This window comes from Pteropus vampyrus, unplaced genomic scaffold, assembly GCF_000151845.1.
Source record: "Pteropus vampyrus isolate Shadow unplaced genomic scaffold, Pvam_2.0 Scaffold126, whole genome shotgun sequence".
NCBI lineage: Eukaryota > Metazoa > Chordata > Mammalia > Chiroptera > Pteropodidae > Pteropus > Pteropus vampyrus.
In genome coordinates this window covers 3,210,098-3,232,815 of record NW_011888907.1, presented here as the reverse complement: position 1 = coordinate 3,232,815, position 22,718 = coordinate 3,210,098, and the positions used below count along the sequence as shown (strand labels likewise).

The 22,718-nt window shown below is 54.8% G+C and overlaps 2 protein-coding genes across 2 annotated transcripts; one reads left to right on the top strand and one right to left on the bottom strand.

The window, feature by feature from the left end:
* Positions 1 to 1,420: 1,420 nt before the first annotated feature.
* On the bottom strand, positions 1,421 to 14,728 carry COPE (coatomer protein complex subunit epsilon). Its single transcript, XM_011366746.2, has 10 exons — positions 14,538 to 14,728; positions 10,389 to 10,451; positions 10,082 to 10,182; positions 7,477 to 7,629; positions 6,125 to 6,178; positions 5,560 to 5,641; positions 4,278 to 4,433; positions 2,784 to 2,852; positions 1,732 to 1,806; positions 1,421 to 1,627 (listed from the first exon to the last, which is right to left on the bottom strand). Exons 1-10 carry the CDS (start codon positions 14,661 to 14,663, stop codon positions 1,580 to 1,582), a joined length of 927 nt encoding a protein of 308 aa, XP_011365048.1. The 5' UTR covers positions 14,664 to 14,728; the 3' UTR covers positions 1,421 to 1,579.
* A 272-nt stretch (positions 14,729 to 15,000) lies between these two features.
* On the top strand, positions 15,001 to 22,547 carry DDX49 (DEAD-box helicase 49). Its single transcript, XM_011366745.2, has 13 exons — positions 15,001 to 15,155; positions 16,037 to 16,160; positions 17,390 to 17,475; positions 17,557 to 17,678; positions 18,003 to 18,190; positions 18,332 to 18,472; positions 19,198 to 19,273; positions 19,554 to 19,630; positions 19,819 to 19,916; positions 20,968 to 21,042; positions 21,660 to 21,748; positions 21,844 to 21,915; positions 22,005 to 22,547. The coding sequence occupies exons 1-13, from the start codon at positions 15,041 to 15,043 to the stop codon at positions 22,191 to 22,193; spliced, it is 1,452 nt and encodes a 483-aa protein (XP_011365047.1). The 5' UTR covers positions 15,001 to 15,040; the 3' UTR covers positions 22,194 to 22,547.
* Positions 22,548 to 22,718: the final 171 nt, after the last annotated feature.

Below are 22,718 nucleotides of genomic sequence, written 5' to 3'. Positions count from 1 at the left end.
CTCCACCCCCCGTAAGTCTTCTCCTTGGCACTCTTTACCATCTCTTGCTGTACCTTCTACTATTTTGAATATGTATGTGGGCAAGGGTTTGCCCATCCCATTGGATGCTTAACGCTGTGGCCAACCTGAAAGGCAGAGAGGGTCTCAGGCTGGCTGCACATATTCCCATAGGTCCAGCTGGGCCTGTGGGGCAGCCCTGGACCTTCCCAACTACCCATCTCGGTCCTTCCACAAAGCACTATCTGGTGTCCATGGTGGCCATCAGTAATGGGAGAGGGCTCCTGCCCACCAGCCCAGCCTTGAGTTACATTCTGGCAGGGCCCAGACAGGAGGCTGCCAATGGGCAGGTACAAGGTAGGAATGGAAAATAGCTTCTGGTGCTGGTGGCTGGGGGCCAGGCACCATGCGCCTGGTGAGGGGCTGCTGAGGTCCCAGGGCTGGTGCCCCTTCCCTGCTTCACCTGATAGGACAGGCCTCCTTTCTGCTGGGGGTGCTCAGCCCCCTTTATGCCCCTGCCTGGGGAGGCCTTCTCTGCACCCCTCTCTGCTGCTGAACTCCCTGCCGGCTCTGCTGATGCAGGTCCCTTGCTCTGGCAACCAAGGACTGGGTTTGGGCAGCCACCTCTGAGAAAGATGAGGCCAGGCACTGGGAACCCCAATGTCTTATCTCCTCCCTGGAAAGGACACAAACACTGGTCCAGGGACAAAAGGCAAGAAGCCTTGTCCAGCTCATCAAGCCCTTTGCACAAATTGTTCCTGGTGCCCAAGACGCCCATCTGCCAAGAACCTGGCCTGGCAGCAACTTCTTGTTTGGGTGAATATAACCTGATGGTGACATCATCCCAGAGGCCCTGACCACCCTAACCCGCCCACTCACCTCTGTCTTTGTTGTCCTGCTTCTTCTAATCACAGGACACTCACTGTGTTTCTTTTTCCAAGCAGGGAGCTTGGTGCTTTGGCCTCCACGGTGCTCCAGCACCCATGGCCCCAACCACAGTCTCAGACCTAGCCGATGACTCACTGCATGGAAGCAGCAAGGAGCAGAGGCCTGAGGGGGGATGTTTACTCCCAGGAGGATCTGGCATGCCCGTTCCTTGGTTGGTTGAGTGGTGGCCTGAGAGTTTCTGGCCCCCTCACCACCTATAAACCATGCGGGGGTCCTGGGTTTGAATCCTAGTGCCCCTTGTGATGCCTGTGACCTCTGTGCTTCAGTTTTCCTGGATGCCAACTGAGCTTGGGAGACAGGGCTGTGCCACCTGCAGCCCAGCAGACAGGGCGGCTGTTTGAGGGGCAAAGGAATCTGTACTGCTGCTGCTCACACCCTGCTCTCCAGGGCCCTGAACTCAGGCCCCTCCTGTCCCAACTTGGGTTCCCATACACCATCCTCAAAGTGGCTAGAACAAACATGGACCAGAGGGGAATGCCCGGAGTGGAGACATTTATTGAAAGAAGGGGACTGGGCTTCCAGCCTCTGCCTCTGGCCAGAGCGAGGGAGAGAGGATGAGGGCCGGTGCCCGGTGGGGACGGCAGCATGGCTGGGCCACACCTTCGCACCATGGAAACTGCATCTGGGGCCGGCCTCAGGCACTCGGGGCATACTGCAGCACCAGCCGGTCAAAATCGTTTTCCTTCAGCAGGAAAGGAGGGAGCAAAAAGAAAGAAGGGAGCACACATGAGCCAGGCCCCAAATTCTGGGCCCTCCCTGGGTGGGTCTGGGGGGTCTGGGGCTCACCTTGGCCTGGTACTCTTTGATGAAGGGGTGGGACCTGTGAGCATCCTTCAGCTGGGACAGATAACGGTTTGTCACCTGTGGGGGAGATGAGACTGGGTTAGCTGAACACGGGGACCCCGTGGCTCTGACCAGCAGGGGTAGGGTGAAACAAGGGCTGCCAAGGGACTCCCTGGTAGAAGCTCTGGGCTCCGCGCATACCTTCCATCACCCCACCCCGGAACAGTGCCTGGAAGAGCTTGGCACATGAGTGGGGGATGCACCGAGGTTCACGGGAGCAAGCTTAGCAGTGACTGAGCCCTGGGAGAGGGTAGAAGGCCAGGAGGAATGGAAGGCAGGGTATGGAGTTGGTGAGAGAGCTTGAGGTACCCAGAGGCCTGGGCGCTGAAACCTGGGGCCCCAGCAGAGCCTTTGCTGCCAGCCTTGCCCGACCCACCAGGCCCAACCTTGACCGTACAGGGCTGGGACATCTGTCTGGCTCTGTCTCCCTGAGACTAGGAGTCTGGGGCTGTTTCTGGGGCAAGCAGGAAGATCATCTCATCTGTCCTGCACCATCTCAGCCAAGACTGCCTGCAGGCCCTTCTGTAAGAGCCAGTGAGTAACTGCCACGCAGCCCTGGGCAGGCCCCGGGCTAGCTGGGACAGTCACGTAAATGAGTGGTGCCCCAGAATCTTCCTCCCTCCTCACTCTCAGGCATTGCTCCTTTTCCATCCTCTTGCCCACCCCCCACTGAGGTGGCACAAGCTGGAATCCCAGTCTGAGTGCCCTCTGAGCCTCGACCCACTTGTCTATAGGACCCATGGGAGCAGGTGACCTACGACCCTGGCCCTGGAAACCAACCGCAACGCCAGCTTCTCAGGGACCCTCAGTGATGGCAACTGCATCCACTTGTGGGAAGTGAGTTTTTGTCCACACCCCAGGCCAACCCTGAAGTCCAGACCCTAAGGCCCTGAGTCTTCTCTGGAAACGAGGCCACACCAGAGATCCCTGCCTGCCTTAGGCTAGCACCATGGGCCAGACAACCCTCCTGCACCTGGCTGGGGGAAGGGACCTACCTCAGGGGGCTTGCCCAGGTGCTGGGACAGGACGATGAGGTTGATGAGCGTCTCTGGGTGGCTGCTGTCCTGGAAACGCAAAGGGATACCAGGCGAGTAGGGTCAGCAACTCTAGGCCCTAGAATTGGCCTGCTCACCTCCCTCTAGGGCAGGATGATGCCTCCCCCTCCACTGCCCTGGGGTGAGGACATGACCTATAGGTCACACCCTCAGAGGTACGGCAGGGCCAAGGCTGCAAGACCCTGAATGCTCCCCACGCTGGCCACTCTGCAAGGTGGTGACCTCAGGGCCCTCCCTCCTGCCCCCACCTCACCTCCCTACGCCAGCTACTTCCTTGCTGAGCTTTTGCTTCATCAGCAAACCAGACTGAGACAGGGCCCCCTTGTCTATCACAATTTGAGAAGAGCCTATTTATACTAAGAATCTCAGAGTAACAAACCCCAGCCAAAGGCAGCCTCAGCCCTGCCACAGCCCCGCTGTTATTCCTGCTAGAGGATGAGGTCTGAGACCAGAGGCAGACACCGCCCACCCCGCCTGCTCCCTGGAGGCCTTGGCAGGAAGCTGCCAGGAAATTACCAGAACCTCCAAAAGGGTGACGTCACATCACCCGCCCATGCTGGGCTCTGAGACACAGGGAATGCTGGGAACTGGCGGCTGCTGCCTGGGCCAGGAACCTCATCCAGAGGGGAGCCCTGCCTGGGCACTTGGGGCAGAAATTCAACACCCAGGAGGCGCAGTGCCACAGGTTCAAGAGGCTGCATGGATGCTGGTCTGCAAAGACCCAGCTCCACCCCAAGCTGCCCTTCTTTGTGGAGACCCAGCTTCTCCTACCAGCATAGGGTACTCTAGCAGGACGAAGTAGCTTCATGTGTGCAGCCTGAGGACATCAGCCCATAAGAGGCACCTGACTAACATCCTTTTGGCCCATCCCCCATCTGCAAACAACCTGATAACTTGGCCCCTTGCAGAGATGAACAGGGAGAAAGCTTCCTCCTGCTGTCCGTTTCTTATCATATTAAAAGATGTTTTCCAAAAATGGAAAAAACTTTGATGTCTTTTCCAGTTATAAAACAGTGAAAGATCTTAGATGTTGGTGATGAGAAGACAATTGTGGCCACCCCAGAGGATGGCGCTCTTGGTCCCTCTTCTTGACAGGACCCAGGCACTGCCTCTTGTCTGCAGCCTACTATCCCCTCCCTCGAATAGTGGGTGTCTTCCGAATACAGACACAGATGAGGGGTCACACTGAGGTTCCCAGGCCAGGCAGCCAAGGTGAGAGGAAGGAAGCGCTGATGCACACGTCTGCTCAGCTCGGGCCGACTCAAGCCCTGGCTGACTGGGTCCTCCCATTTCCAAGAGAAACCAGAATCAGGATTTTTGCAATCAAGATTTTTAGCTGATTTGGCATTAAAATTGCCATGTGGCCACATGGCAGGCTTGTGTCACCTGCCGTCCCCTCTGAGAGCCCCGGGGAATGAGCTGGGCCTGCCCTACCTTGTCTAGTGCCTCCTGCAACACGCCCTCGGCGGCCTCCCAGCGGCCCTGGGCCATGTGGCAGGCCGCCTGTCCATTGAGCAGCAGCAGAGTAGATGAGCACTTGTCGGCCATTTCCTGGAAGATGTAGTAGGCGTCTTGCAGCTTCTCGCCACCCTGTAGGGACAATTTTGACATCACTGCTTTGTCATCCTGCTGTCCGGGCCTACTTCTGTCCTCTCCTTCACGGAGCAGAGGGATTCCAGCGCTTTGTAGATGCGATCCCGGCATGGCCAGCCCACAGCAGGCTCTCCTCAGATACTGTTCCTGTGCAGAGACCCCCCCCCAGTATCTCCTCAGATACTGTATCTCCTCAGATACTGTTCCTGTGCAGACCTGGGGCCAAAATGACACCCGGCCACCCTAAGCCTCAGTTTATGGACTTGAAGCTGGAATTTGCAAAGAGTTCACATGGGTGTCCAGGCTGGGGTCAAGTGGAGACCACTGGGTCGCATGGCTTACCAGAGTTGGCCTCTGCTCTGGGACCAGCAGCCCTGACCCTGCCCAACCAGGTTCTGAGTTCTGTTTTCCTGCTAATGATGCAGGATCACACTCACAGGGGAGCATGAGACCAAAGCGTGCTTGTGAAAATAGGCAAGCCTACCAGAGAGAGCCATCGGGGTTTATTCTACTAAACTGAACACATACTGGAAATCCGCCTGGGTGAGGCCTCGTTCCCCAAGGGCAGTGCAGACATATGCAGATGAGAAATACATCTTAAAAGACTCACACAAAAGGACAACTCAAAGAAGGGAAGCCAAGTGCCAAAAGCTAGAAAAGGGGTTGTTGCTAAGAGATGGGGGACAGGGGTGCCCAGGCATGTGGGGAGGGGCTGGGCACGGGGGAAGGTGCCAGGACACCAGCAACTGCCCAGTGCCAGAAGCCCAGAGAACAAACTGAGCAGCAGCCAGGCCCAGGATCAGACCCTGGAGGAGGGGGCAATGCCAGGCTGGCCTGCCCAGAACGTGGGGAGAATCATCTCGAGTCTGGCTGGGGCCCCCAGTTTGTTCACTAACTCTGGCCAAGCCACTCAGCTGTGAGAAACCCAGAAAGGGATCGAGGCTCAGGAAAATGGGAAACATGCCAGGGGTGACCCCAGTTGGGGGATACCTCCAGGGGATGGGCCCCTGTGTGAACAGAGAACACCACATATGCACTCCCCCCACAGGAAGAGCAGTGCTGGATGCAAGGAGCTCCCTGATGTTCCTGTTCCCTCAGCTCCCCTGCAAGGCCAGGGGCTCACCACAGCCAGGTTGACCCAGGCAGTGGCCAGTTGGGTGAGGGTGGCATCCTCGTCTTGGTCCTGCATTTTCTTCAGCTCCTTCCTGGGGGTGGAGAAGAGAGGTAGGAGGGAGCCAAGTGACTTGGCCGGTACCCCTCACATCCTCATTCCTTGCTCGTGAAGCACAAACATGTGTTGGCTCACAGGCTCTCACCCAGCTGCCCCCAATCCTCGACTCAGACATGCCAGCTCTGCCTCCCACTTGTGAAGCACACACCAATCCTTCAGGATGGCCTCTGCCACCTGCATCACGGAGGGAAATTGAGGCATGGACAGCACTGTCCCTCTTCCCTTCAGGGAAGGTTGAGTAAGGATGGTTGTCACCCCAATGGACTGGAATGATATAATGGATAAACAATTGTGCCACCATGTTCTGGGCCTCAGGGAGGGTTCGGGAACAGTCTCCATGCTGAGCGCCCCCTTGAGGCCAGAGGCCTGGCTTCCAGAAAACATGAGATCCCGACATGACCTCGTCTCTGTTCACCCCTGATGAATGAGGCCCCGCCCAGCAGCCCCAGATGCTTACCGGGCAAGGTCCAGGCGATCCAGCTTCAGCAGGATCTGCACTGTCGTGGCCATGCTATGGAGCAAGGCAGGTGGTCAGCAGGCACCCTCCCCACACCATCCCCATCAGGCCTCACTCCATGTGGGCGCCACCTTCCAAAACACTCCCATGAGTGCTCAGGCCACGAGCCCTGTCTTGTAGAGGGTGACACTGAAGCTGACCGTTAGTCCAGCAGAGTGGACTCAGACCTGGGCGACACTCATTGGGCTGAGCCCACCACCCACCCCTGGGGCCCTGGCTCCATCTCACCACTGACCACGCCTGGGATGGGAGCTCCCATGGGGTCCCAAGGGTGCAGACTCTGGCCTGTGGCTCAATCCCTGTCCACCCCCAGGCTGGGCACCATGTCCATGCCCCACTGCCGCCCCTTCCCGAATTCAGTCACACATGCAATGCTGTGTGGGGGCAGGGGATCGTCCCTTCAGTTCCCGCGACCACTGTCTTCCTCTCAGCCCCCGACGGCTGTGACTGCTCACTACTTATGTGGCTGCTCATTCCCAGGTTTTCTTGCTGTAACATGACCCAACACCCAGAGCTGCCCCCATAGGAGCCTGAGAAACGCTTGAGGAATCCACTGCCTATCAGCCCTACACCACAACTGTTTCTGAGCTGCTGCAAACTCCTTTCTGGACTGAGGTGGGTCATAAACAAATATGTAACAAATGTGTGGTAACCAACTAACCAAGTGAAAGCAGGTACCAGAGAGCTCACGTGAAAGGGCAGTTGTGCCCTCTGGGGTCAGAGCCCTAAGCATGAGCCCTGCACACAGCACTTGGGATGTAGCATCAGCCCAGAGTCACCTCCATGGGTGGTGGTGGTCGGGGGTGGAGCTGACTGCACACTGCACTGGGCTCCAGCGCCCCAGCCCTGGAGTGTCCTGAACAAGGGTCAGCCTCTGGGGGAGAATATGGAAAGGCCAGGGCCAGAACACAAGGCCAGGGGGTAGCGGGGAGTGTACAGAAACCACGGGCAGAGACAAAGGTGCTTTCTGCTCTGCCGTCGGGAACAGAAGGTTTTCAGCCCTGGGCACTGTGCCCTTGCAACAGCAGCCCAGCCGTGCAGAAAGGAGTGTTCCTGGACCAAGAATAGGAGTTGCAGCCTGAATGGGAGGCCTGGGCCCCATGGATATCTCAAAGCAGCCCCCCACCTCACCATTCTCATGACGATGGCCAGAGGCCCTGGGCAGCCAAAGACTGGAGCGGCCACTCAGTCCTCCAGGCTGTCCCCCTGGGGCAGGGCGGATACTCGGTTCCCAAAGCAGGGTGGACACTCACCATGCCACGCCGTCCCCCTGGAGCAGGGTGGGAACTCACCATTCCAGACTGTCCCCCTGGTGTAGGGTGCGCAGGGCGGCGTCTGGGTTCTGGTCGTGGAAATAGATGGAGGCAGCCATCAACAAGAAGGTGGTGTTGGTCACATCCACACTCCTGCTCATTTCTCGGTCCAGCTCAGCGACAATCATGTCCCTGCAAGACAAGACACTTAGGGTCTGCAGTAGGAAGCAGCCTCGTCCCTGCAGGAGCAGACAGACCCAGAGAGTGAGAAAGGGCCCCAAGAGTGCACAGCAGCAGGAGGCAGAACAGGCACAGGTGTCTCTGTCTAGTCCCCCTGCGTGCTAGCCTTACCACTTTCGCATGAGGCACTTCTCACCCCTCACACAGACAGGGAAACCCAGGCTAGGCACTCCTGGCCTCGTGGGAAGATGTGGTGTGGGAAGGGCCATGTCCACCAAGCAGCACGAATGACAGCCCAAGGTGCCCTGGCCCTCAGAACCATGGGGCTGTGTCTCCTCTGCCTCGGACACAGAGGAACAGGCTGACTCACTAGGGGCACTTGTGTGGGGACCTGAGGCTGCACAGGTAAATCTCACACCAGTGACATTGCTACCTTCCTGAGGACTGTGGTCCTGGCCCAGTGTGCCAGCTGTTCCTGGCAGCCAGGCTGCAGTCAGTACTGGGCCAAGGATCAACTGGATACTCTCAGAGCCCCAGGGGGCCTCAGCCAGTCTGCTTGACTGGAAAATGGAGCTGAGACCCCATGTTTCAAAGGACTGCTGAACAGTTGACGAGAGAAGGGAGGCATGGGCCCAGCCCAAGTCACCACTGCTGTCCAGGTCCAGTCTCTACAAATGGGTACATGTCATGCAGGTGCTAGGAAAGAGCCCCTGAAGCCACTCCCTGAAGCTTCTGGCCTGGTCCCTGGTACACATGGTGTGGACGCACTGCCTGTTGTCATTGCAGTGTTAGTGTTACATGGTGTTCCTGTCACATACTATAATTACCCTCACAGGGTCCTGTACCTTCTCCATCGCCTGCCTGCTTGGCTGTCTTTGAGGGGCAGTGGTTTGTGTTGCCGGGATGGACCCACCTCACATCACTGTGCTTTCCTGAATGCCCGCCCCGTGCCCCATGCTTCCTGGGATTCTTTTCTGTAATGCCACTGCTCCTGGAGGACCCAGGGGTTCCTTCCCCGTCCATAAGAGAATAGGGCTTGTCACTCTGGCTAGTGAAGTATAGAGTGGAAGAAATGATGGCCTCAAGAGGCCACTTGTCTTAGTGTCCTGGGGTTGCAGACATAAAGCACAGTGACCTAGGAGGATCAAAACAGGTATTCTCTCACTGGTGTGGAGGCCAGAGGTCCGAGATCAAGGTATCGGCAGGGCTGGCTCCTTTTAGAGGCTCTGATAGAGTCTGTCCTAGGTCTCTCTCCTGGTGCTGGTGGCTGCGGCAGTCCTTGGCATGTGTCTGCATCACCCCAATCTCTACCACTGTCTTCTCCTGTCTCCTTTCTGTCTCTTATGAGAATTCTAATCACTAGACTTATGGCCTATTCTACATGGAGAATGACCTCAAGATTTTTAACTACTTATATCTACAAAGACCCCAGTTCCATTGAGGTCACATTCAGAGGTTCTGGGTGCCAGGACACAGACATGTATTCTGGGGGGCCCATTCAGCTGCTACTGCTCACAAGCAAAGTCCCTGAACCTTGGGCTTCGAAGGTGAAGGAGCCTGATCACAGGACGTGGTAACAGGGCACTGCCCTCCACAGAAGCAGAGGTGGGGGTCACAGGAGACAGTCTCGCCCATGGCCTCAGTGGCCCACAAGGGAAGCGTGGCATCACTAAGGTCAGGACCACATCCTGGTCTAGGAAGCTCCAGAGGGCAGAAACTGGGAAAGACCCCTTTGTGAGGCATCACAGTGCCTTGAAGGACGGCCCAGGGTGGTGGGTTCCTGGGGCTGGAACAGGGGCAGGGCACAGAGCAGAATGGCTCCCTATTGTGGGCCTTGGAGCGTGCTAGGTTGTGTGGGTTCTCCATGCACAGGTGGAGCAGGGTCACCTGGCTTCCACCAACAGCCAAAAAGCATGAGCTCATGTGCACCCGGGTGAGCATCCCTGTGGCAAGGGAACAGCCTGTGAAAATGTGAAGCAGGAACTGCCTGCAGCCCGCAAGTTGAGTGGCTAAACACAGGTAGATCTAGTCCTGGGGAGACTGGTCCTGGCCTGGGCCCTAGTGTAAGCAGGCAAGACCCACCCTGCCCTCCCTGGGCCACAGGAGGGTGTGGGGTTTATGGGTCCCCACAGCCCCTACCCCAACCTCCCCTGACTACTGCCCTCAGGAAAGCTTAACAATCGTTGGTCTGCAGTGGGCTGCTGAGGTAGGCCCATAGCCCAGAGTGACCTGACCCCCATCTTGGGGAGACGATTAGCAGGTGGTATAGCCACCTCTTTTGTCAGGCTGAGACTACCCTCTGCAACACCCAGAGCCATACATTCAAGGAGTCCCTCAGAGTGTCTGATTCCCCAGACCCCTTAGAAGCTGGACCATCATCGCCCTCCACTGGGCAGTTGAGGGAAACCAAGGCTCTAGGAGGTGAGTGGGCAGGGAAGAGAGACAATCCCCACCCCATCCTCACCTCTGGCTATCGCTGGCCAGGTACTCCGCAAACATGCGCACAGCCTGGAGCTCAGGGGCCGAGGAGGGCTTGATCTCATCCAGGACCACGCCATACTTCCTCTGTGGTGAGACAACCATGCTGTCAGCTCTATCTGCCCTCCCCTGCCATGAGGTTTACATACTCCCAGCCCCTGGAACACAGAGAGGCTCCAGCATCACCCTGGTGAAGTCCTAACGCCTGGGGCCAGCAACCACCACCTCCACTCAGAACTCTGTTCCTTATTCTCCCATCTCCAGGGACACTGGGAGTCAAAGAACACGCTCACCTGTGCGAGGTATGCTCTGTACAGAAAAACGTCTCTTTCCACGTCTCTCTCTGGGCTTGATGGCTGTGGAAACAGGCGGGTCAGGATGCATGGGGTCATGTTCTGAACAGGTCTCAGAGGCTAGGAGCTTCCCTGGTGGAGTCCAGGCCCTGGCTCTCAGCGGCCTGTGATCTTGGGCCACAGGAAAGAGACCTCTGCACATAGCACGGTGGGCAACTATCTGATCTTGTTCTACCCCAACTTCACTCCGGGAAGGAGGCTTGTCACCCCTGTTCATCCAGGTGAGGAACTAGGCACCAATGAGAGTGCAACAATCACTCTAGCCACATAGCAAGGGGATGAATGATGCTGGAGAATAGATGGGACCTGGGTGGAGATGTGCGAAGGAGACTTTACTTTCTGTAACGAATAATTCAATGCAGCTTCTTCCTGTCCTTTTATTTCAAAACATTCTTTAAACATGACACACAGAAGAGATTAAGGTTCACCTCGCTCAGAGAGTTCAGATCTGCTGACCTGGCACAGTGACATCTGTGTCCAGCCTAGGCCAGGTGAGACCTCAGGAACCACCCTGTGACTCAGGGAAGAGGTCCGCAGGCTGCACCCCACACCACCTTCAGTAAAAAAAACTGACACACGCAGGCTGGCTCTTCAAAGCAAGGACACAGTGGGACATCCTGAAGGGGACCCTGGGTCTCAGAAGCGACTCTGAGCCTCAGCTGTAAAACTGGCACTACCAACAACCCCACAGAGCTGCTGAGGTGCCACCGAGATGCCTCATGCTGATGCTCGGGAACCCCTCAATCAGCTGGATTAAGTAAAGCTTCTGGGAGGTGTAAGGACAAAGGCAGATGTACAGAACAGGGGCACCTCAGGAACCTTGATGCATGACACCAACTGAGCGCTCTAGACCCCAGTCCCAACAGCTTATCAGAATCACCTGGGAGCTCAGAAACCAGCAATGCCAGGAGGCCCATGCCTACCAATGCCACCCAACACCAGGGTGGTCCTAACCTGTTCCCAGGCAGTGCAGAGGTGCAGCCAGGCCTGAGAGCATGAGGTACTGTCTGGGGAAGCCAGTGATGAAGTGGGGGTGGGGGAGTGCATCCCCTCCCCTTATTGTCCTGCGGCCATCAGAGTCACCTAACCACACTAGATGGTCAACTCCTCAAGGTTTTCTGCTCTGTTTCATCCCCAATACCTGGGTAGTGCCTGCCATCTTGTGGGCATTTGAGAAATGTCTGACAAATGGGGACATGACCGTGACACAGTGCTAGGACACACCAGTGTTCTATCTAAGTCCACCTCAGGTCTGTCTGAGGTTGCTGGGGCAGCTGTAATGAACTACCACAAACTGGGGGCTTAAAATAGTAGAAACTTATTCTCTTACAATCCCGGAGGCCAGAAGTCCAAGATCAAGGTGACAGCAGGGCCGCACTCCCTTCAAAGGCTCTAGAGAATCCTTCTTTGCCTGTTCCAGCTTTGGTGGCTCCAGGCATTCCTTGGTTTATGGCTGTTATCATCTCAACTTCTGTCTTCATCTTCTCTGCTTGCCTCAAACCTCTCTCTGCCTTTCACTTAGAAGGACACCAGTCATTGGATTTAGGGCCTTCTTAAATCCTGGCTGATCTCATCTAGAGATCTTTCACTGAATTATGTCTGCAAAGGCCCTTTTTCCAAATAAGTCACATTTACAGGTTCCAGGTGGACATATCTTTTTGGGGATAGCATTCACTGCAGTACAGGCTGTTCAAGAGGCTTAGGTGCCCCATGGAACAAAATTAAATCACATCAGATGGCTGCGCAGGGATAGTGCTCCCATTCTCTGGATGTGTCCGGAACGTCTTGGTCTGATGCCAGCGCATCTTTACCATGTCACCAAAGAGGGTGCATGTCTGAGGCTCAAAGGCTGGGTCAAATGTGCCTCCAGCCGGAGTGACTGGTATGGTTTTCAGTCACTTTCTACATACAGAAGGTCATGCTCATTCTTCCAACAGCAAAATAAAGTTTGCATATTATGATGCGAGAAGACTCAAAGGACACATTACTATGATGTAAGCACAACAGACACACAGCAGAAGCTGAAAAGTGGAATGTGAGTGCGATGCTAAATCTCATAGTAACCCTACTGAGATAAGTGTCATCGTTCCCGTTTGGCAGAAGGAGAAACTGAGGCTCAGCCCTGGTTACAGAAAGAATACAGGAGAGCCAGAATATGAGCCAAAGTCTATCTCAATCTTCTCACAGTCTACACTACCCCAGCAAGGAAGCATGTACAATTCTGGTGGCAGGCTGAATAAGGCTCCCCAGAGATGTCCATACCAGTCCCTGAGACCTGTGAACAGCTTACATACATCACCAGAGGGACTTCAAAGATGTGATTCAGGTTATGAACTCTAAAATGAGGAGAATGTGCCAGTTTTATGGGAGGGCCCAGTCTAATCACAGAAGCCCTTAAAAGCAGAGACTAGGCAGAAAAAATGCAGCAGAAAGGAAATTCAAGAGACTCCAAGTGTGAGAACCCCATGCCTGATTCTGAGATGGTAGGGGAGGCACATGCGAGGTTGAGGATCGGAGAAAAGCCTCTGGGAGCTAAGAGGGGCCCCAGGCAGAGCACCCACAACCTCAATGAGTTTGGAAGCAGCTTCTTCCCCAGAATCACCAGAAAAGACACAGCCTGGCTGACACCTTGATTTTAGCCTGGTGAGAGACATCCACGTTGGACTTCTAACCTATAGGAACCATGAGATGATAAATCAGTGTTGTCTTGAGCTGTTTATGGTAAGTTGTCAAGGCAGCAACAGAAAACTAATACAATCAAGCAAATGTCATCTCAACAAATCCTAATAGCTTCCTGAAGTGTTTAAGGTTTTATGCCCATTATGCAGATGACGCTCAGGGACAGAGGGTTCACAGTCGAAGGCCAAAAGCATAGGAAGCAAGCCTTCTCTACTTCAGAGTCTAAATTCCTCCCAAACTTCTGGCTGCTTCTGTGAAGATGTCTGCCACTCCCCTGCTTGATGCTGATGGCCTCCCATGCCTTTGTTATAAAATCCAAACCCCTGCTGTAGTTCCCAAGGCTCTGCCCACCTCATGCTCCATCCTCCCTCTCACCACTCCCCAACTTCTGCTACACCAGCCTCTTATGCCTTGACTACCCTGAACTCACAATTGCCTCAGCATCTCTGTAGCAACCTATGGGGTTAGATGCTTCTCAAGGTTCAGTCTCCGGTCCAAATGACAGAGAAGTATGGCCTGATGGGACCACTCCCATGTGAAGCAGCACACTCTTCTCAATCACCAACTCAGCATTTTTTATCTCCCTTTGCCCACACACAGCACTCAAGTTCAAGTTGTAATACGTATTCACTAGCTTCTTTACTCATTTACTCTCTTTGGAACATTAGGCTGTGGAGGCAGGTAAAGACCCTGCTATGTTCACTGCTCTTAAAAATTCTCCAATGGTTCACTCTCAAAGTGAGTAAAGCCCACGTCCCTCACTAAAAGGCTTCTGTTGCCCCCTCTCTTGTCACCAGCTCCTCCCCAGATGGGTCCTGTCTGCAGGTTTATTTTCTAGCTCATTCCAACTACCCTCCATTACATCAACTCCCGACTTCTTGTTTATTTACTCACTCATTCGTTTACTGCTTGTCTCCCTTTCAAGGATGAGATTCGTGAGAGCAGGAATACACTGCCTGACCCATAGAGATGCTCACTGAGGAATGAATGAATGAGCGAGTTTGGGGAGAAATAACTGGGCTAGTGGGGCAGGGTAACGACGGGGAAGCCATTTCTCTCTTGAGTGTCAGTATTCTCATCTGTAAAATGAGGATAAATAGCCTACTTCACGGGTATTGAGAGTATGGCGGCATAGTGTGAGCGTTTAACAAATGAGAATTACTGCCATCGTTAATACTATAGTGGCATAAACGACTTACTCAAATGCCTTCCAGTGCGCAGCTCTGAGTATAAATTGCTACTGCTTTGTATTTTGTCATAAAACAAGGATTAACTCCTCACCGCCTTTGAAGAGATGCGTAGGGGGGAAATGCCGAGAGAAGAGTTTTCAAAATCAGAGTGCGACCCACAGCCACTAGGAAGCGTCTCCCACCTCCGCCCCCAGCGTCCCGCGACCCAGAGCGGCCGCACCTTCACCCGCTGCGCCTCGTTAATGCACTGCTGATAGCTGCCGATGTAGAAGGCGTTCTTCACGTCGAACAGCTCATCCACATCCCCGGAGCCGCCAGAGGCTGTACCAGGTGCCGGGGGCGCCATGTCACTGTGATCTCACCCACTCCTCTTCTTGAGGAACACGTCGGCCGGAAGCAAGGAGCCACTGCCGGGCAGGCCGGGAAATGTAGTTTACTCATTCCGGCCAGGAGAGGAGCCAATGGGAGATCCCTAAACGGGAATAAAGGGGTGGGAGACATAAGTGCGTCTCGCACAGCATTTCGGGAATTGTAGTTTGACTTGATCCTGAGAGCCAATAGGATTCGGGAAACATGGAAGGTAGTAGAGGTTGGGAATGGCCGAAAGAGATGATGAGGGCGGGAACACGCACGAAGCGGATCCAATGAACAGGAAGGTTTTAGTAACGTCATTGTTACGCGCCGGAAGCGCGGCTCACAGGGGTTCGGAGGCTGACGACAAGGATGCCCGGGTTTGCGGAGCTCGGGCTGTCTTCGTGGCTCGTGGAACAATGTCGGCAGCTGGGTTTGAAGCAGCCCACCCCTGTGCAGCTTGGCTGCATCCCCGCTATCTTGGAAGGTGAGTATACCCCGGCCACTTCCCTAGGAAGCGTCCCCGCTCCTGTCGCCTCCCTTCTCATTACCCACGTTGGTTCTGCGAGGCGAGGGGCAGCCTCGGGCATTTCGGAGAGCCTGGGTTCCGGAGGCAGACTAGGCTGTGTTGGCGTTTAGGCAGCACAGCTGACTTGCTGCGTGTCCAGGCACAAGTGATGTAGCTTCTGAAACTTTAAATTTCAGTGCTAAGGGATGGTTTGGTGAATGACTAATCGATAGTACTGGGAAAATTGAGTAGATCTTACACCACTATCTTTATTTTCCACATGGAGACCGAGGCCGTCGAGGTTACCGTTAGATCCAGGACTCTGGTTCCGTGACTGCCCTTCTCCCCATTCTTCTGGCCCAACCCAGTTTTGCCATTGCAGAGATGCCCTCAGGAATCCTAGGACGTGGCAAGTTTAGAGATTCAACAAGGTGAAAGAATCAACAGGGAGCGTAAGATGCAGATTGGAGGAAGGCATTCCAGGTTCCCCAAGCTCAGATGCTGGGATAGGGTCGTCAAAATGTAGCAGTGGTTAGTAGCATCTTGAGTCAAAATGATGTGGGTTCCAGTCCAGCCTGCTACTCACCAGGTATGTTCCTGGACACATCTCTGAATCTCAGTTTCACCTGTTAAATGGGAATGATAACCGCCTCTCCCTTCTAGAATTTGTCAGCTTCCCACAATGGACAGTTGTCAGTATTCCCAGAATGGAAAAGGCATAGGCCAGTACTGGGCACACAGTAAGCGCTCATTAAATGTTAGCTGTTGTAAAAAAAAAAAGTTAGCTGTTGTAAACTGTGCTTGATGGAACACCTGTCTACACCTAAACTGTGTTGGTTTTTTTTTTGCCTTTTGCCCAGGTCGGGATTGCCTGGGCTGTGCCAAGACAGGCAGTGGCAAGACGGCAGCATTTGTCCTGCCCATCTTGCAGAAGCTGTCTGAGGATCCCTATGGCATATTCTGCCTTGTCCTGACACCCACCAGGTGAGCCCCCAATAGGCCTCCTGGGTGAGTTAACCAGCTGTGTTATCTCGGGCAAGTGTCTTTACCTCTCTGAGCAGCACTTTCCCTGGGTGCAAATTGGGAATAGAAATCATGCCTCCTGTTGACTCAGGGAGTATAGGGCTTGACTCAGGGAAAGCGCTGGCTGGACAGGAGCTGTCAATAGTTTTGTAACTCAAAAAATAGGCATATTGGGGTGGTTTCAAAGTCTAGTGGTTAGCACGTCTGCTTTACACGCAGAAGGTCCTGGGTTCGAGCCCCAGCGAAGCCACGGCCCATACCCCGGGCGCGCCAGGCCCTAGTTGTGCGCCATGAGCTTATGGGAGGAGATGCCTTCAGAGATCCAGTTCTTAAGGAGAGACATCAACATCTATAGGTCTGGGGTGGAAGTTGTGTGTGTGTGGAGGGGGGATTAAAAAAACTAAAAAATTAAAATTAAAAAAAAATAGGCATATTTCCTGTTCTTGGGCAGATAGATGTGGCAAATGACATAAGTTTTGTAATGACAGTAGGAGAGGTAGGCAGTGCAGATTTTGAAGATAAGGCCTGGGAATGGGTGGGGTCAAGGAAGTCTTCAGTCAAGGGTGCCTTAAAGGATGAGAAGGGTCTCTCAAAGGGACAAGTTTGGGAAAAGGTCATTTAGATAGGGAATGCTAGCGCACCATGCAAAGCTGTGATAGGCAGGAAACAGAAAGGGTCCTGGGAGCTGGGCATATTAGAGCCATTTGAGGAGAGCCTCAAATGCCAGATTAGAATTGATTCTGAGTAGCGTGAGCAGGAGAGGGCAAAACAAGAAGCCATGAAGTGGGGACATGGACCGAAGAGAGGCTTGGTTGGAGCTGGGGCTGAGGGACAGAAGAGAGGACTTGAACACTGACTAGCCCTGGGAAGGTGGGGCTGATTCTCGGGTTTCAGGCTTTAGTGACTAGTGTCAAGGCCATTGCTGAGGACATGGGAGGAGGAGAGGCCAGTTTCAGTAAGGCTGGTGGGAGAGGGTTCATAGGTGGTTCTGGGGCCTAGTCTGGTGAGGGGCAGAGTCCACACAAGCCCTCCGATACCCAGTGTCACAGCTTTTGCCCAAAGGGGACTGGGAGCTGTAGAGGGCATTTGAACAGGAGAGAGTGAGTCAGGAGGCCCTGGGGCTGGAGGTGGAAATGGGAGGCAGGCATAGAACCCCTGTCTGACCCTGCCCTGCTCCTTCACCCTCACAGAGAATTGGCTTACCAGATCGCAGAGCAGTTCCGGGTCCTGGGGAAGCCTCTGGGTCTGAAAGACTGCATCATTGTCGGCGGCATGGGTATAGGGGTCTCAGGGATGCTCTGGGAGTGGGACCCCATAGCCTCAGACCACCTACCCAGCCCCACCTCTCTACCTTTAGACATGGTGGCCCAGGCCCTGGAGCTCTCCCGGAAACCACATGTGGTCATTGCCACACCAGGACGCCTGGCTGACCACCTCCGCAGCTCCAACACCTTCAGCATCAAGAAGATCCGCTTCCTGGTGAGTTGGCCTAAACACTGATTCATCCACTTGGGAAACGTGTCCCACAGGCCATCAAGTAGGGTGTTAAGAATGTGACAAGGATAGCTCAGAGACTCACAGAGGTGGCCTGTATCAGGAAAGTGGTTGGGAGCAGGGCCTCTCTGAGGAAGTGACATTGGAGCTGAGACAGGTGAGGGACCAGGGCCTCTAAGACATCAAGGGAAAGTGCTCCCAGGCCCACAGCCAGAACTGGTAAGGAGGTACATGGAGGAAGCATGCTGGCCTTACATAGCGCCCTAACCCCAAACTTCCTGCCCCTACCCCCTGCTTCTGGCACTGCAGGTGATGGATGAGGCGGACCGGCTATTGGAGCAGGGCTGCACTGACTTCACCGTGGACCTGGAGGTCATCTTGGCAGCCGTGCCAGCCCAAAGGCAGACACTGCTCTTCAGCGCCACCTTGACCGACACGCTCAAGGAGCTGCAGGGCCTGGCCACCAACCAGCCCTTCTTCTGGGAGGCACAGGCCCCGTGAGTCCACAGCTACATTTGGGGCAGGGGAATACAGGCAGGAGGTATGGGGGTCACATCCAATGGAGGTTATTGCTCATGGTGGGGGCAGGGCATTGGCTGAATTCAACAGAGGGGAAACTGAAACCCACCCATCCCCAGGGTGCGCACAGTAGAACAGCTAGACCAGCGCTACCTGCTGGTGCCTGAGAAGGTCAAGGATGCCTACCTGGTCCACCTGATCCAGAACTTCCAGGACGAGCATGAGGACTGGTCCATCATCATCTTCACCAACACATGCAAGTGAGCGTGGGTGCCCTCCCCCCATAGCCCTTAACAGAGGCCTGAGAGGTGGCCTGAGGTCACAAGTGACAGGCACACAGCCAGTCTCAGCACTCCAGGGCCTTCGCTCAGACCAGAGGTTTTGGAGGATTCACTCAAGGAGGCTCAGAGAGATCAAGCAACTCACTGAAGTTACCACTTCTAAAGGCGGAGCCGGGATTTGGGGTTCCGCAAACCTGCACTTAACCTGAAGGATTAGTGGCCTCAGGCTGTCCCCAGCCTTAGAGCAGCCTATCTGTTGTGGTCTTGGGGTGTCACTTGAAGCCCAGCACAGCAGCACACACACCTAGGGCTGTCCTTCCTGCAGTCCCAGGGGACTTTAGAATTCTCTGAAGCATGTGGCAGATTGTTAAGAAGCTGTAAGGTGTTCTAGCATGAGCCAGTAGATGGGCAGTGCACACCATATAAAGGGGGCCTCCTAACTGATGCCGTCTCCTAAGAATTTATTGGCTTCCAGAAGAGAAAAGTCTGGACGTGGGGCTGACTCTTCGTTGGCTTGGGCCAGGGGAGGAGCCAGTAAAGATAATGTCAGCAGGCAAGACTGCTACCTGGTCCGCCTGATCCTGCACCTCTGCTTGTCCTTTCCCATCTGTGCAGGGCCATCTGCTTGGGGTCCCGGGCAGGGGCGGGAGCACCTTCCCAGGACCCCAGAGCTGGAGGGATTGACAGCATGTCCTTCCCGCCAGGACTTGCCAGATCCTATGCATGATGCTACGAAAGTTCAACTTCCCCACTGTGGCCCTGCATTCTATGATGAAACAGGTGAGGAAAGCGCCACCTGCCAGCCTTGCCAAGACTCCTCCCAGCCTCAGGGCCTTTGCCCATGCTTTTCCCTCTGTCTAAAATGCTCTTCCTGCCACCCCCATCTTCCCCGGTGCGGCTATCTCACAGTCATCTCTCTCACTGGATTGTGAGCCCTGTTAGGGCAGGACCATCCTAGCCTTCACCCTGTCCCCAGACTTCATACAATCAGTGCTCAAACAATTGCTAGAGTGCTTCCCGACCCCCCAGAACCTGCAATTCTTTCCTCGACCTGGCACAGAAAGAACGCTTTGCTGCCCTGGCCAAGTTCAAGTCCAGTATTTACCGGATCCTGATTGCAACAGATGTGGCCTCCCGGTGAGCATCCCAGGGTACTCCCTCTCATGTGCTGGTTCGGTGACACCCCTACCTACGAGGGGCCAGAAAGGGAGGCTGGTTTTAGGCAAGAGTTGGGCGGCCCCAGCTTCACTGCTGAGTGATCTTGGATGAGTCCCAGCCTCAGTTTCCCCATGTGGACAATAGTGCTGACCGGCTTCTGCCTCCAGGGGCCTGGACATTCCCGCGGTGCAGTTGGTCATCAACCACAACACCCCTGGGCTTCCAAAGATCTACATCCACCGAGTTGGCCGGACGGCCCGTGCAGGTGAGCAGACAGGGTGGGGTGGCCTTTGGGGACCTGTCCCTCCAGCCTGCCCGCACCATGAGGAGCCAGAGTCATCAGCTAGTGGGACATTGGTGGTTTGTTGGGGTGGGGTACAGCTCACAGGTGAGAGATGTTAGTCAGTGTTTGCAAACTTGAGGAATTATCCTTTCAAAAGCCAAGGACACGGGTACTTTGACTTCTTCACGTGACCTATACACTATCTCCTGGGGACACGGCACACCCTGCCCTAGTCCTCACCACTCCCTGTTGTCTCACTCCAGTCCCCTTCACCTGTCAGGGCTGCCAGTCAGGACCTAGCAATGAGTGGTAGCATGAGTCTTGGTGGCTGTGATGTTGCCCTGTAAGATTTGGTGTCTGTGTTTGGCCCCTCACTGTGACCGTGGCCAGGGACCAAGGAGGCATCCATCTCTCTGCTTCCCAGCCCTGCCAAGGAGAGGCACAGCATTTGTGAGGTTTTCTCGTGCCTGGAGTGGAGAGAGATGTGGTTTCTGGGGCTGGACTGGGACTGGCCCTTCTCTCTTGCCCTATGGCCTGAGGCAGGTCCCATCAGCTCTCTGGGTCTCACTGCTTTGTCAAATGATGGGTAATGAAACCGTGATGCCAGTTTAGGGCTGCTCCAGGAGTCACGAGCCTTATTAGCTATCAGTGCTGGTCCAGCACTAGTCACTGTCACAGAAATGGGGAATGGAGAATCTGGCATGCAGAGATCTGGGCTGAGGCCTCTCAGGACTTATTGCTGACATTACTTAGCTTGAGCTCCTTGGTAGCCATGCCCCAAATCAGCCACATTGCCAGCCCCCATGCGGGGCCAAGCTGGCAGGAGAGCCATCTCTGCCTGGTGTCCTGCACCTTCTCTGGGACTGACTTACCTACTATACAGAGGTCTGGCTGGTGTCAGGCCCTGACACTAGGCTTCCTTCACCTGTCCCCACCTGCTCAAGTTCTCCCCTCAGTTGAGAGGAGCCTTGAACTGCTTCTGTTGGTCCCTCCTGGCCCACGGCACAGAGGTAACTGTGGTTCATCCTCACAGGGCGGCAGGGACAGGCCATCACACTGGTAACACAGTATGACATCCACCTGGTACATGCCATTGAGGAGCAGATCAGTGAGTAAGGGGGCATAGGGTGTGATACCCACTTGCCTTTTCACATGAGCAGACTTAAGCTGTGCTTTCCTTATGCAACCCCCCAAATTGGCCTAATTTTTGAAACAGGGTCCAGTGGGGAAGCTCCCCACATGGCTGTTAGCTGCCACAAGCCACATCCAGTGGGCAGGGACTTTGATTTCTGAGATCAGGCTATGTCGGATGGTTTCTGTGGATGGGTCAGAGGCCTCTGGGACAGGGCCTGGGCCTGTTTAAAACCTCCCTCGGGTGGCTTAATGTGCAGCCAAAACCAAGAGCCACTGAGGCATCTTCAGTTACCACACTGACTGTCCTAAAATTCAGAAACACCCTGACTTTAAAGGACACTGTATCAAAAAACAAACAAAAAAAATTTACTCCTAGTCTAAGTCAGTGTTGGTAACCACACAAAATGCAGTTTATACCTTCCTTAAGTCTGAAATCCCAGGTTTTGCCTACCTGACTTTTATCTGATATGACCCTGGACCCCTTGCATTTCCCACCGCATGGGGAACTCACTATATAGCTGAATTTCTTCTTCTTGTCATGTCTGCCACCACCCCACCCCGCCATCCCCCGGGCCCCTGCTGTCCATACAGAGAAGAAGCTGGAGGAGTTTTCTGTGGAGGAGGCTGAGGTGCTGCAGATTCTCACACAGGTCAACGTAGTGCGAAGGGAGTGTGAGATTGTAAGTGTCAGGGAACTGAGCTGGTCCTGGGGCCCAGGGTGATCCCTTCCAGATGGGGACCCCCATAACAGCTTATCCCTACCCCACAACCCCAGAAACTTGAAGCAGCCAACTTTGACGAAAAGAAGGAAATCAATAAGCGGAAGCAGCTGATCCTGGAGGGGAAGGTGAGGACTGGGCTGGAAGGTGGTAGGGCAGAGTTCCCAAGGTGAGGAGAATGATCAGCTCAGCTACCTTCTCATCCTCCCTGAGCCAGGACCCTGACCTAGAGGCCAAGCGCAAGGCTGAGCTGGCCAAGATCAAGCAGAAGAACCGGCGCTTCAAGGAGCAGGTGGAGCACACGCTGCAGCGGCAGAAGGCCAACAGAGCTGGCCAAAGGGGGCGTCCACCCAGGGCCCGACCTGAGGCCCATTCGGCCTCAGCGCCCATCCAAGGCCCAGCCTGAGGCCCACATGGCCCCTACTTGCCCAGTTTGGGACTCCTTCATCGAGCTGAGGGTTAGAAGGTCCTCCCTTGGAGACAGTCCCCCTTTCCAGCCTGCCCACCCCCACTCAGCAGAGCCCATGGATACCCACATTATGTATTACATGGCTGCTCTTTCCTGCAGCCCCAGCTGGTCCCTTTTCAGAGCCTTGGCCAAGAGTCAGGCTGCAGAGGAGGAAAGAACACTGGCCATGTGGTTGCATCCAGCTCCACACAGTGACCCCAGCCCACGGTTACCACAGGGGGTTGCTGTGGGGCCCCAGAGTGAAGGTATATCACTTGTAGGAGGAACTCAATAAATGAGTTTTTTTTTTAACTTTCCTGGTCTGACTCTTGGTGTAGGGGCAGGGGAAGAGGGTATGGCTGTCTGCGCCTCTCAGTTCCCCCAGAACCTCATGTCACTCTACCCCACCCCCAGGTCTCCATTCCCACTGGGCCAGGCCCAAAGCTTTGAACTACAGTGCTGGCTGTTCTAGCTGGGTGACCT

Bases quoted from the DNA above. Each gene is read 5' to 3' on its own strand.
- COPE (XM_011366746.2), bottom strand. From the start codon at position 14,663: ATGGCGCCCCCGGCACCTGGTACAGCCTCTGGCGGCTCCGGGGATGTG. The intron at 6,179-7,476 runs GTGAGTTCCCAC...CTTGCTCCATAG, and splicing joins CAGGGGGACAGTCTGGAATG to CATGGCCACGACAGTGCAGA. The intron at 4,434-5,559 runs GTGAGCCCCTGG...TTGTCCCTACAG, and splicing joins CCTGGGTCAACCTGGCTGTG to GGTGGCGAGAAGCTGCAAGA.
- DDX49 (XM_011366745.2), top strand. From the start codon at position 15,041: ATGCCCGGGTTTGCGGAGCTCGGGCTGTCTTCGTGGCTCGTGGAACAA. The intron at 15,156-16,036 runs GTGAGTATACCC...CCTTTTGCCCAG, and splicing joins CATCCCCGCTATCTTGGAAG to GTCGGGATTGCCTGGGCTGT. The intron at 16,161-17,389 runs GTGAGCCCCCAA...TCACCCTCACAG, and splicing joins CTTGTCCTGACACCCACCAG to AGAATTGGCTTACCAGATCG.